Here is a 13,073-nt window from a genome sequence, read left to right on the forward strand (position 1 = left end):
GGAGTGAGGTGTGTATCAGCAAAGGCCTCAGCTCTGTGACATTTGTCACTCCCACTCATAGTCCATTGGCCTGAACCAGTCACATAGTCCCACCTGGCTTGAAATCAGCTGAGAAGTATAGGGGACTACTTGGAATATTTGCTGAGCATCATCACCTCTGCCATATCATAAGAAGTTTGGACTTGACCCAGAAGTCAGAAGACACCACTGAAAAATTTAAAGTAAGGCAGTGACTCCGTCAGATTTGGGTTTCTTAAAGATTGCTCTGGATGCAGTAGGAAGAATAATTTGAGGAGGAGGGATTTAAAAAAAGGAGAAAGATCAATTAGGAGGCTACTACATGGCTCAGTTAGAAAATGATTGTAGCTTTGACTAGTAGATTGGAAACAACTGGACAGATTCCAGGACCTTTTAGGAGGTAGATCCACAGGAGCGGGGGATAGGGGTGAGGAAATGGTCAAGGATCACACCCTATTTTCGGATTTGTGTGTCTAGGTCAGTGGTAGAGCCATTTGCTGGATCAAGCAACATATGCTGAAGAGGAACAATTACGATGTTTGGGAGATACCGTTAAGTCTCCAAGGACAGAGATGAGCTACAACTAATCCTAGTTGGATACATAGGAGGTGCTTAAATTTTTGCAGATTAGAGCTTGCATGGTCCCCTGTATTATTTCAAGAAGCTTCTTCATAGGTCTGGGGAAAAAAGGCATCACTGATTTCATTACCCATTTCTGATATCCTTTTTTTCCAAAACTTCTACATTTAATGAGTATTCATTTGGATACTCTCCCCACTACTCCACCTCTAAAATTAGTGATTACAAGAACCCTCACAGTCATCATCAAACTAGGGTCCTGTTCTCCTAATTGCTAGGAGGGGAAACGATAATCAAGTGGTTGCTCTAATCTGGGAACCTGGTTTTCAAAAATTACTTGAAATCTAAATTGAGCTTTTTAAAGCAGTACTTAAAATTTGATTCCAGTCATTTCATTAAGACCAGCACTTGCTGAGAACCCTTTAAATAAGTTTTGAAATACCAGCGCCATGCAAAGCAATTGGAAGGAAGGAGAGCTTTCTTCTGAGAGTGAGGTGGGCTTTTTGGCATAAACAGGATTTTTCTTGTTAATGTATCGTTTGACTTATTGAATTGCATCTGGGTAAAAGGTGGTAAAACAAACGCGGAGCTTATGCCCGTTCTTGTCAGGACTTCTCCAGCGGGGCGTGCCTGGGTTATATGAACCTCGCTCAGCCCAGTGGACCTCAAGGATATTGTTTCAAATGAGTGGGTGCAAATTGAAGAGCCCTGCAGTCCTTCCCCGGCTGAGCTATTAATCACCCTGGCAGAGGACAGGGAAGACCTAGAGTCACATGGGGCTCTTTGTCTGTGTTGCTGACGGAAACACTCACGGTATTGCTCACCTGGGGGCAGAACAATTAGGTGAAGGCAGAAAAAAATTAACTTATTTCATCGTGGCTATGAAAGACCAGAAAGAACTTTACTCATTCAACTCAGAGAGCAGGTATTATCGTCTTACTGGGTGAACAATGGAGGGATGGGTGCTCTGGGGGAATATGAGACATGGTCCAGGCTTCCGTCAGAAGCGCCCTAAATAATTTCAGTAATTTCCCAGTTGATCTCCCTCCTTCCGGTCTGGCACTTCTGAATAGCAGCCAGAATGAGGTTTTTATGTATTTATTTTTATTTACATACAGTAAAATTTGTTCTTTTTGGTGTCTCTGCATTCTGATAACTGCATACAGTATAACCACACTACCATCAAGATATAAAATAGTTCCAACACCTGCCAAAAAACACGAGGGCAGGCTGCCTCTTGGAAGTCCGCTCCTTCCCTGACTGCAACCCCTGGCACCCACTGATCTGTTTTCTGCTCCTGCAGTTTTCCTTTTCCAGAATGTCACAGAAATGGAATCATATAGAATGTAGCCTTTGGAGTCTGGCTCCCTTCACTTAGCATAATGCCTTTGAGGTTCATCCATGTTGTTGGGTGTATTGGTAGCTCGTGCCTTTTCTTTGTTGAGTCATAGTCCACGATCCAGATGTGCCGGAGTCTGTCATCCATTCGCCAATTGAAAGACATTGTGATTGTTTCCAATTGTCTGGCAGCTATCACTAAAGCAGCTATAAACATGTGCATACCAATTTTTGAGTAAGCCTGAGTTTTCATTTCTCTTGGGTAATTACCTAGGAGTGGGATTGCTGGGTCAGACGCTAAGTAGGAAACTGCCAAACCGTAGCATGAGCTTCTAAATAAAAGCAAACATCAGATCATGTCACCCTTCCACCTAAATCCTGCCAAAGGCTTCCTATTACACTCAATAAACTCAGAGCCTCCCAGTCTTATGTGATCCGGATCCTGCCTGCCTCCATGGTCTCCTCTTGACCACCTGTTCCTCACTCACTCTGGTCCATCCTTCTTTCTGGTTCTTTCACATCTTTTTCTCAAACAGGCTGAGCTTTCTCCCTCTTCGGGATCTTTCCACTAGCTTGCAATCCCTCTCCTGGCATGTTCTCATGCCTATCTTCACATGGCTGGTTCCTTCTTGGCATCTGTGTCTCAGCTTGAATGTCACCTTCTCAGCAGGTCTTCCTTGACAGCCCCCCACCAATCTAAAGTAGCTGCCTCCCACAGTCACCCTCTGACACATGAGAGCATTTATTACCACCTGGTCTTTTCTTGTTTGGTTGTTTACATGCTGGCTCTGCCATGTACGTCACCCCTTCACCTCTCTTGTCTTTAAAGTGGGCATAATAATGCCCCTTCCCCTACTTGATGGTTTCTTTTCACAATATTACAAGCTTCTGGTGGCAGGAACTATATCTTTTTTAAAATTTTCTATCTCAACTATATTAATCATCTTAATCATCCTCACATGGTTATTAAAAAGTTCTTAAATGAAGAAAAAGTTCTTAAAGGAGCAAACTCCCTTTTACCTCTATAGGTGAACCTCTAAATTAGAATGAGACACATGCTTTTAGAGGGCAACTGGTGACAATCATCATGATGGAAATTTAAGTAACTGTCCTGGAAAGTTTATTCACACAATCCCTTTTGTCAGCATATTTCCGATTTCTGAAGGACACGAACTCACAGGGCCCTTGGTGGGCAGGATACTCAAAATACAATACAGTCAGTGGTGGTGCTAGAGCTGGCTGGAGCTAGATGGCAAGGGCTGGGTGTTAGGTTTGCAGGAATCTTGCTAGCCAGTTGTTAAACCATTGGTAGATCTTTACACCACAGTGATTGGTAAACTCTACAGATCGGGGTGAGGGGGGTCATTTGTTTGTTTGTTTTGTTTGTTTTTCTGATGTACCAGCACACCACTGACGATAAGAGGTATAGAACAAGAGAGGATGGTGATGAGGTAAAAGTATTTAAAGGAAGTAGTAAAAGGTGGTCTTAGCCTTAGGTGATCCAGGGTCCTGAATGGATTTACATTCTGGTTAAACACTTGAGCAACTTCATCCACTCATTATTGCACAAACACTCACTGAGCACCCACTCGGGGATACAGCAGAGGACACGTGTATAAGGTCTCTGCCCTCAGGTAGCTAACAGTCCAGCGGAGGAAAGGAAGATAAATGATTACCGTGTGGAGTGGGAAAGCATGGGGGCTGCAGGAACACCGAGAAGGGCAAACAGCCAAGTCAAGGGTGGAGGGAGGGATTCAGGGGTGGCTAGAGGAAGAGGGAAGGGTCCCCCAGGTAAAGGAGGCTGGGATGATGCTGAGAGAGGTGGAAAAATCAGAGCAGAGTATCATGGCTTGTTTTAAATTCTTCAGACCTCAATAAGAGTCATACCTACATTGCAGGAGAGTTGTGAGAATTGATTGATATAGTAAAGGAATTGGGATATACTGATAACAGATGGAAGCTGACCAAGGAATGACAACTGAGGCGGTGGCATCTGAGCCGACTTCAGACTAGCCTGGGTAAGACACAGCCACTCACACGAGATCAGGATGACTAAATTCTCATCAGACCTTTTGTCTTTTCAGCCAAACCTCACTGCAAGATACCTCCTAGAGAAGAACAAAGGCCGTCAGTCATCCCACACAAAAGGCATGTCCCTGGTGTCATCCTCCAGAAGCAAGGCGACCAATGCACCCACACTCCGAAGGGGCCCGGGGTCCAGGAGGAAGGGGCCCGGGCAGTTCTCCATCATGACAGCCTTGAACACCCTCAACAGGATGGTGCACTCTCCCTCGGGGCGCCATATGGTGGAGATCAGCACCCCAGTGCTCATCAGCTCCAGCAACCCCTCTGTGATCACCCAGCACATGGAGAAAGCGGATGCTCCTCCCAGCCCTGTGGGGCAGGTAGGGAACAAACCCCTGGGATAAGGGTACCTTGGAGTTGGGCAAGTGACCCACACTGTGTCACAAGCAATATTGGACCTTTAGTACCTGCTAAGCCCCTATAATGCATTAATAACAACTAATGTCATTATGTGTCAGAGGTGTCTATACATGATCTCATTTCATTCTTGAAACAGCCTGTGAGCTAGGTGTTATTATTATTGTTGTTGTTACCGCCATTTTACAGATGAGAAAACTGAGGTTTAGAGGAGGGGGGTTTGCTTTCCCTTGCTAAGAGCCATGGCATGGTTCCTGTCCCTTAGAGAACTTCCCTCCAAGGAGGTAATGACATCTGTTTTCCGGGATCACAGTTTAACATTCACTGTTCCATCCTCCAGTAATGTATCAGGCATCATGTGGAAGGGAAGAAAAAGAAAGAAGAAGACTATGGGTTATTGGGTGTTTTCAGGACTAGCTATATACTTTGCAAGGCTCAGTGAAAAATGAAAATGCACGTCAAAAATGATTAAGAATTTCAAGATGGCAACGGCAGAGTATCAGACCGAGTGAAGGGCCCTTCTGAGCACAGACCCCTGTGTGACTACACATGTCACACATCCTTGAAGCCAGCCCTGGTGGTTTTCATATGGAGCATTTAATGAGATAATGTATGTAAAGTGCTTAGCACAATGCCTGGCACATACTGAGTACCCAATAAGCATTAGCTCTTAATACTATTGTTATTAATACAACTACTGTTATTATTAAGCCTGGCCACTGAGTTGCCAACTGAAGGGAGATAAGCCAAGGGGCAGTCCTGGCAATCCAGAAGCAGAACTACTTCTAACAGCATGAGGCTATTTAGGTTGAAGGATGCTTTAAAAGATGAAGGACCAGAGGTACAAGGCAAAGTCATTAAGAATTGCACGTCAGGTATTCTGCTATAAACACTCTTTGGAACCATGCAGGTGACAACTTGAAAAGACAAACCTCAACTTGCACTGATGTAATTTTTATTAAGCTGTAAATCTTGTTTTTAAACATGAATCTCTACCTTGGGATTAAATGACTTAATTGGACTCTAATCCCTTTTTAACAAGACAAGGAGGAGGAGAAAGTCAAGGGTTCCTCAAAGACCTGTGTGCTGGTCTAAAAGGAAAACAATCACCTGCTACAGCACTTCAGACCTTATACCACTGTCTGCATCTCTAGGAGGCTGGCTGTTGATGTCATTCTGCCCGCCACTTGCACTACATACACACTCACACACAATTACACTCTCCCCTCCCTATACACTCTCCTTGCATTAAAAAACTGTGAAATTCCCTTCCCTTCCTACACACACACACTCCAAACACTTTTTTACAAGTACATACACACTTTGTGCCCCAAGTTCTACACCCCGTACACACACATACACACACATACATGCTCCAACATGGGAGCCTAGTGACTCACAGTTAAGTGAAAGACTAGCAGAATTTTTCTGAAACCATTCTTTCTAAATATATAGACATAGGTATACGAAGTACAGCCCACACTCAGTAGATCTAGGCTAGCTCACTCAGCTATAAGTTGGCTTCCCAAAGGATTTAACCAAGAGTCACTTTCCCTGTGCCTTTTTCATTCTTATCCCTGGTCATTTACCTCATCAACAGAGAGGCTGGACCAAAGCAGAGAATCCTAGTAGGATTCAAAACAAGTAGTATTCCTTCCTAATGTTCACAAATGGTGAGAATTCCAAAGTGTGGCATTGGCATGTCCTATCCCCAGGGAACCACTGCACAGTACTGATAGCCTTTTCTCAATTCACATGGTGGTGGATTATAAGTATTTCTACATGTTTGCCCAGATGTTGTCAAAAGCACACTCTTAAAATGCCCCACTTATGAGCTACATCTAAAGATGAGTGGAAAGTTGAGCAAATGACAAGATCTCCTGCTTCCTTTTTCTCTCCTTGAGAGCTGTGGTTGGGTCTAGCTTATCAAACTCCCCCTCCTTCCCCATCCCAGCACCTTTCATAGTACATAGTCCCTAGTAGGTGCTCAGTAAATCAAGGAATCAAGACATTTGGCTTAAACATCTGGGCAGATGGTGGTGACGTATACATAGACAGGGAAGACTGGAGGAGGAATTGTTTCCTATAGAAAGATCACAGGTAAGTGTAATTCTTTCCACCAGTAGACATCTGTTGAGTGCTTACAATGTACTAATTACCAGACTGAGTCCTGGGGATTCTACTACCAAAACATCAAGAACAGCAATAATAATCTCAAACATTTATTGAAAGTAAAAGAATTGATAGGTAGAAAAGGAAGGAAGGAAGGGAGGGAGGAAGGCAGGGAGGAAGAAATTCTTTCCTTGTTGCCAGTGTCCTGAGTCCTATGCTCTATCCTAAAATATGGTAAGAGCCTTTGTAGTTGAGGTACTCTCACCACTTTACAGTGCCGTAATTAAGACCCCCAAAGAAAAATGGTTTGGCCAAAGTTCCTATAATTAGTGAACAGTGAGAGTCTGTTTTGACCGTAGAATTATGTGATTCTGGCCCATAAGCTCCTGTCACTATGCTTCGCCATTAACAGAGACGTCATCAGGCAACACCGTTACATCAATGTAGTTTATCTTGAATGTCTGTAGCCTCCCTTTTCTTGCACATCTTCACTTGACTCCAAGGCCTTCCAGCATTCTCTTCCCTGCCCACCCCTCAGTAAAGAATTTATCCTAAGTCTTCTGCACCTCAAGAAGGTTTTCATTTACTATCACTTTGTTCCTTTATGAACTACCGTGTCCAAGCATTGTGCACGGTACTGAAGGCACCAGGAATAAGCTTTTGCCCCCAAGGAACTCACAGTCTAGCAGGGATACAGAAAATAAATGACTGACTATAGTGGAGTTAGAGCTTCCTAAAATGAGATGAGTACCCTGATGGCACCCACACTGACTTAGGTGGTGAAGATACTTGGAATTTTACAACACAGAACTGTCGACAGAGAAAGTTACTTCCTTTCCAACTTTCCCCAAGCCTCTTGGTGATATCAGAAAGTCTTAGTTTGGTGCTAGTCTGTCTTCAACATCCTCTATCAGGTTTTGCTAATCTCCTTCTGTCAGGAAGAGAGAACGAGGCATCAGGCTCAGAGCTTTGGGCAAGCAATTGCCCATCTCTGAATTTCATAACACTGTATGTTTTTATCATGTTGTCGGATGGTTATCCTCCATATCTTACAAGTGATACCAGTTCTTGTTCACAGAAGTCTATGAAAATTTTTTTTTTTTTTTTTTTTTTTTTTTTTTTTTTTTTTTTTTTGCTGTACGCGGGCCTCTCACTGCTGTGGCCTCTCCCGTTGCGGAGCACAGGCTCCGGACACACAGGCCCCGCGGCCATGGCTCGCGGGCCCAGCCGCTCCGCGGCATGTGGGATCCTCCGGGATCGGGGCACGAACCCGCGTCCCCTGCATCGGCAGGCGGACTCCCAACCACTGCGCCACCAGGGAGGCCCTGAAAAATTTTTAATACTTTATTAAAATGTTAAAGCTTTTTTTTTAAAGAACAGTGAGTTAATAAAGGTACAAGTGGTATGTGGATTTGGCAAAAACCATGAAGATGGGACGCAATGCAGTTTAGAAAGCACCAATCCAGAGTAAATACATGCATAATTAGAACGTGTAGGAAGTGCTATGGAAGCAGAGGAGAGGGCATTTGTTAGCTTCAGTCCTGTTCCCTGAGAGAGGGATATTTGAATATTTGAACATTGGTCCTTCTGTGACTGATGTGTAAAAAGTCCAGGAAAATTTTTTAGGGAAGAGCCTCTTTAAAGAATGTTAAGTCCCCACCAACTAAACAGAGGGGGCTTGGAGGAGCAAGGAGTAGGTTTTCTGAAAACACCTCTAAAGAAACAATGAAGAGGTGGATTATCCTTCACCTCTTAAACACCAAAGGGTAGCAGTTCCTATCTTCTCACAGAGAGAAGCTGAAGCAAGGAATTCTGTTTTCCTGTTGTCATTGTGTCCTCCCACCCTTGGGAAACCACCTGACACATCTGGCTGGAACGTCAGGAAGTGACCTTAAAGGTGAACTTTGGATTAAACACAATTGTGCTTGAAAATAATTCAGGATTAGACCTGAAGACTCTGAGTAGGTTCCGTGGGAAACGGCACTGGAGGAGGTTAAGAAGGGGGATTGGAACCAATGTAGTTGGCCTTTGGGCGAGTCCTGGAGATTATCTCTAGGTCTGCACTGAGGACGGCGATGCCTTCGAAGGAGAAGGAAAGTCAACTGCATGGGACACGAGTTAGAAAGAAATCCATCAGTAATGCCTCTTAAGGGAAGCCACAGTGCCAGGCCCACCCTGGAGATTCCAAAACTGACTTCTTCAGGATGTGGAGTCGGTTTGTCCCATCTTCCCTCTCACAGCACCATGAGGTGCTCTTGTTTTCTGTAACTCTAGCCTTCCTAAGACATTCTGCTCCCCCAGTCTACGCACCCTCCCTGCCCAGGGAACTCAGCCTCTTCCTCCCTTCCCCCTCTGGCTACTGCCAATCCCTCCAGCCCCCTCCTTCAACCCGCCCCTTCCCCTGTATCACAGGCCCAGGTGAGTGCAACTGCAATGCAGCTATATAGAAAGCCTTTCGTCATTCCAGAGTTCTCTCTTTCCCTCACCTTCTACATCCAGTTCGTCAGCAAGCTCAGCTTGCCACCTAAATTGCAATTGTTTCTATTCATTCCATCCTACTGCCTTAGTTTTGGTCCCCGTCACTGCTTCAGCCTCTTCCTGGTCTCCCAGGACCTTGCTCAATCTCAACCCCTCATCCTACCGACCCCCTCACCCCTACTCATTCTCCCAATCATAGCCTCCATACTCTTGAAAACCCAAATCCGCTTGTCTGCTTCTCCTCCCCAGACCACCAATGGTTCCCTACAGTCTTCAGAAGCGGCAATACCTGCCATTAACTAAGTGCCCACTAAAAGTCAGAAACTATCAATATGAGATGATTTACAGACATTATGACTATTCTCACAACCCTTCAGAGTAGGTGTTCATTTGCCCATTTTACCAAACAGAAAAGGTTTGGGACAGAAAAATTAGATAACTTGCCCAAAGTCTGAAAGCTAGAAACAGACCCAGGATTTGAGGCCAGACCTGTGCCTTCTCTCCTAAATGAGTGAAGGCATTCTAAACCCTCCCTGATCTGATGGTAGCCTTCCAGCCTCCCCCCATGTCCCCCCCGAGAGGCACACACACAAGTTGCAGTGACCTACTCAACATTTGTAAGCATAGTGAATACTAGACCACCTCTTGGCTTTTTGTCCGTGTACCCGGCATAGTGCCTGCATTACTCTGGGCAATGAACAAATGTTTGTGGAATAAATAAATGCTGTTCCTCCTGGAATTTATTTTTGGTTCATTTGCCTGTCACAGTCACATCCATACCCCAAGCCCTGTACGCATACCATTTCTTCAAGGAAACTTCTGCCACCCCTCTTCTGCAGAATTAGTATCTTTCCCCTGTGTTCACATCACATTGTTTACACTTGTGTTCTTAGTACTATAAGCATCCCATATGTATCTTATCACCAGGCTTACTAGATTGAAAACTCGTTAGGGGCAGGGATGGTGTTTTATTCATTCATGTTGCTGTTGACTTTCCAAAGCCCCAATAAAGTTTTCTAATAACATATTTTGCCTCAAGAATCAAAAACAAAGACAGAGGCCTCTGATTTACTTAAATAGCTACCAATCCCTTTCCCCTCTTCTGATTACCCAGAAAATAAAAGAAGTAAGATAGAGAGGGGAAAGACAGGTCACTGAAATCATTCCTTATGATGTGATTACCTCCCCCAGGCCTCCTTCATCCCATCCCAGGATGATAATGGCAAGTCCAAGCATCTTTCCTGGGCTCCTGGGAAGATGAGCTGTCATGTGCCTTAGGGAATCCTGAGGTCTGTAAAGCTGACTCTCCTTTCGATCCAATATTCAAAATATTCTGAAGAAAGTAATTTCTAGGAGCTTCAACTATAAGTCCAGATCTCCTGTGTCCCTTTGTCTTCATCTTTCATAGAAATCTCCCAACCCAACTTTACAGTACTCAGGACGGCCATGAGAGATGGTTTTTACTGAATAGTAAGATAATTTTTTTTCCTTTGGACACAGTGTCAGTGCTAATGTATGTTTAAGATTCTTAGCTAATCCTCCTTCTAAGGTAATTTACAGACATAAACTTCCCCTATGCTTATATTCTTATTTTGATTATCTTCCAATATAAATTTTTATCTTTACAATTTTCACGCAACAAACCCCTGCTCACAAGTGAAGCTGTCAGAGCTCTCTTGAACTGGCCGGATTGGCCCCAAAGAGTCGTGAGTGAAAAGTGGGGAGGCTCCACTAAATGAACACCTGTCCCCTCAAACTGTTCTGTTCCATGTCATCATTATCTGCCCCAAAGTACCCTCTATGGGGCCTAACAGGTGCTTGAAATATGTTTATTAAATTTTCGAGAACGTACCCCTTGGGTGGAGACAGCCCCTTAGACTGTTCTCATACATTATCAGTTAATGCCTTAGCAGGAGTTCCCTGGCAGACATCTGAAAGCAAAAAAAAAGACACAGGGTAGAACCAGAGGGCCTCTGCTGCACTCTGCTCTGCCAGATCCCCTGGGTAAAGAGCTGTCAGGAGCCACCTAGAGAAGCAGTGTTATGTCCAGGGGAAACCACTCCAGCCTTAGGCCCAGACACCTCTCCCCCATCTCAGCAGTGAGACTTCTGACAAGTCCGTAGCCACTCTAAGCTTCAGTTTCCATCTTTTTCATCACTGTACAGATGTTTACTTGTCTTCTGGCTTATTCTGTTTCTGGTGATAAACTGTTCTACTGTTTAGAAAAAAGCAGGAATAACCCCTACCTCACAAGGCTGTCAGGAATATCAAAGATGTAAAGTGGGTGTAAAGTGCTTGGCTCCCATTTTTATTAGTTTTGTTATTATTAAAAATGTTAGCAGTCAAAATTTCTTAGTAGTCAGTTGCTAGATTTCTCTTCAATCACTCTCCTCCAGGTTTTTTGAACTTTTTTGTAACAGAAAATTTCAAACACATATAAAAGTTAAGAGAAGAACACAGTGAACCCTCCTGTACATATCACCCAGTCTCAGCAATTATCCACTCACAGGCCTATCTTATTTCAGTTATACCCCCGCCCATGAACCTGCTCCTAATTGAGTTATTTTAAAGCGAAGCTCAGACATAATATCATTTCATCCATACACATCTCAGTATCTCTTTAAAAATTTCAGGGAGTATTTTCTTCCAAGAGTTTAACGTAAGAGTGATCCCATTATCACACACTAGAAAATGGAAAATAATTTCTTAAAAACATTAAATGTTCAGTGTTCAAATGTCCATATTTGCCTTATAAGTTTTTTACAAGATGTTTTGTTTAAATGCCATCTAAATGAGGTAAACACCTTGCATTGGGTTGATATGTCTATTAGATTTCTTTTATTCTACAGGTCCTCTTGCTTTTGCTTTCTCTGTCTCTCTGTCTCTCTGTCTCTGTCTCTGACTCTCTCTCTCTCTCTCTGTCTCTCTGTCTCTCGTCCTTTGCCATGGACATGTAAAAAAAAAAGCCAAGTCATTTCTCCTGTTGAATTTTCCACATTCTGCACATTCTGGGTTGTACTGGTTGAGCCTATGCAATGTTAACACATTCCTCTCTACCATTCATGAGGAACCATTCATGACCATTTATTCGGGGCGGCAAAATGGTGACATTCCAAATCTGTCATCCCTCCTGAACTTTTTTTTTAATATTTATTTATTTGGTTGGTTGTATCAGGTCTTAGTTGTGGCAGGCTGGCTCCTTTAGTTGCAGCTTGCGGGCTCCTTAGTTGTGGCATGCGAACTCTTAGTTGCTGCATGCATGTGGGATCGAGTTCTCTGGCCCGGGATCGAACCCAGGCCCCCTGCACTGGGGGCATGGAGTTTTAACCACTGTGCCACCAGGGAAGTCCCCCTCCTGAATTTTTTTAAGCTGCAATGCTTCTGTAAGATTGACTACTACCTTCTAAGAGCTGATGATGTGTAAGATCTTATACTGTGAGTTTTAACTAAATTATTTCACAATGATCTCCAAACTTTCATATCATAGGCCCTCAGCATATACTGGGGAATCCAAAGTTCATGTCTTAACCACTATATATTTATTCTCTCCCCACCCGCCCTGTGTTTCTCTCTCTCTCTTCCTTGTTTGTTCCCGGGCATTTCCCTAGTTCAAAGACAGGACTCATTTCTCACCACCTTCTCTCCTGGCATGTTTGCCATCACTGAACTGCTACTCCTTTTTCCACTGGCCGCTGCCAGCTGGGCTAATCTCCCCTGCCTGCCTGTGCCAGTCTCCTTGTTTACATCCTTATCACTGCCCTCAGGCCGGCCTCCTCATCCTGGCCCCTTCAGCCGTGTGTTCTCCCTTCTGCCCCTCCTGAGGACTGGTTCCCACAGCTGGGCTCAGACCAGGAGGAAAAGACCAGGTTTCTTCAGCCTGGAGAAGAAAGGGCTTCAGTGTTGCTGTGGGAATAGGAGTCGACTTTATTTTTCCAAACGTGGGTTTATAGACTGGTTTTGTGTTTCTGTGTCTGGAAGAGGAAAGGAACATAAATCAGCCCATGAAGGATTTCATGAGGAACAGGGAGAAATCTCTCCCATCACATAGATTGTTAGAAACTAAGTACTGAAAATGCTGAAGGAGCCTATGGATGCTGCTGTTGGAT

General features: G+C 44.0%; 1 protein-coding gene across 2 annotated transcripts in view; it reads left to right on the plus strand.

Moving 5' to 3' along the window:
* Positions 1 to 13,073, plus strand: part of SH3RF2 (SH3 domain containing ring finger 2) — a 143,819-nt gene that overhangs the window by 67,624 nt on the left and 63,122 nt on the right. For both annotated transcript variants that reach the window (XM_060093574.1, XM_060093575.1), the window contains exon 5: positions 4,020 to 4,340. In XM_060093574.1, the coding sequence (XP_059949557.1) occupies positions 4,020 to 4,340 (321 nt within the window). The remainder of the gene's footprint in view (positions 1 to 4,019; positions 4,341 to 13,073) is intronic.

Source organism: Mesoplodon densirostris, chromosome 3 (genome assembly GCF_025265405.1).
Source record: "Mesoplodon densirostris isolate mMesDen1 chromosome 3, mMesDen1 primary haplotype, whole genome shotgun sequence".
NCBI classification, from domain to species: Eukaryota; Metazoa; Chordata; class Mammalia; order Artiodactyla; family Ziphiidae; genus Mesoplodon; species Mesoplodon densirostris.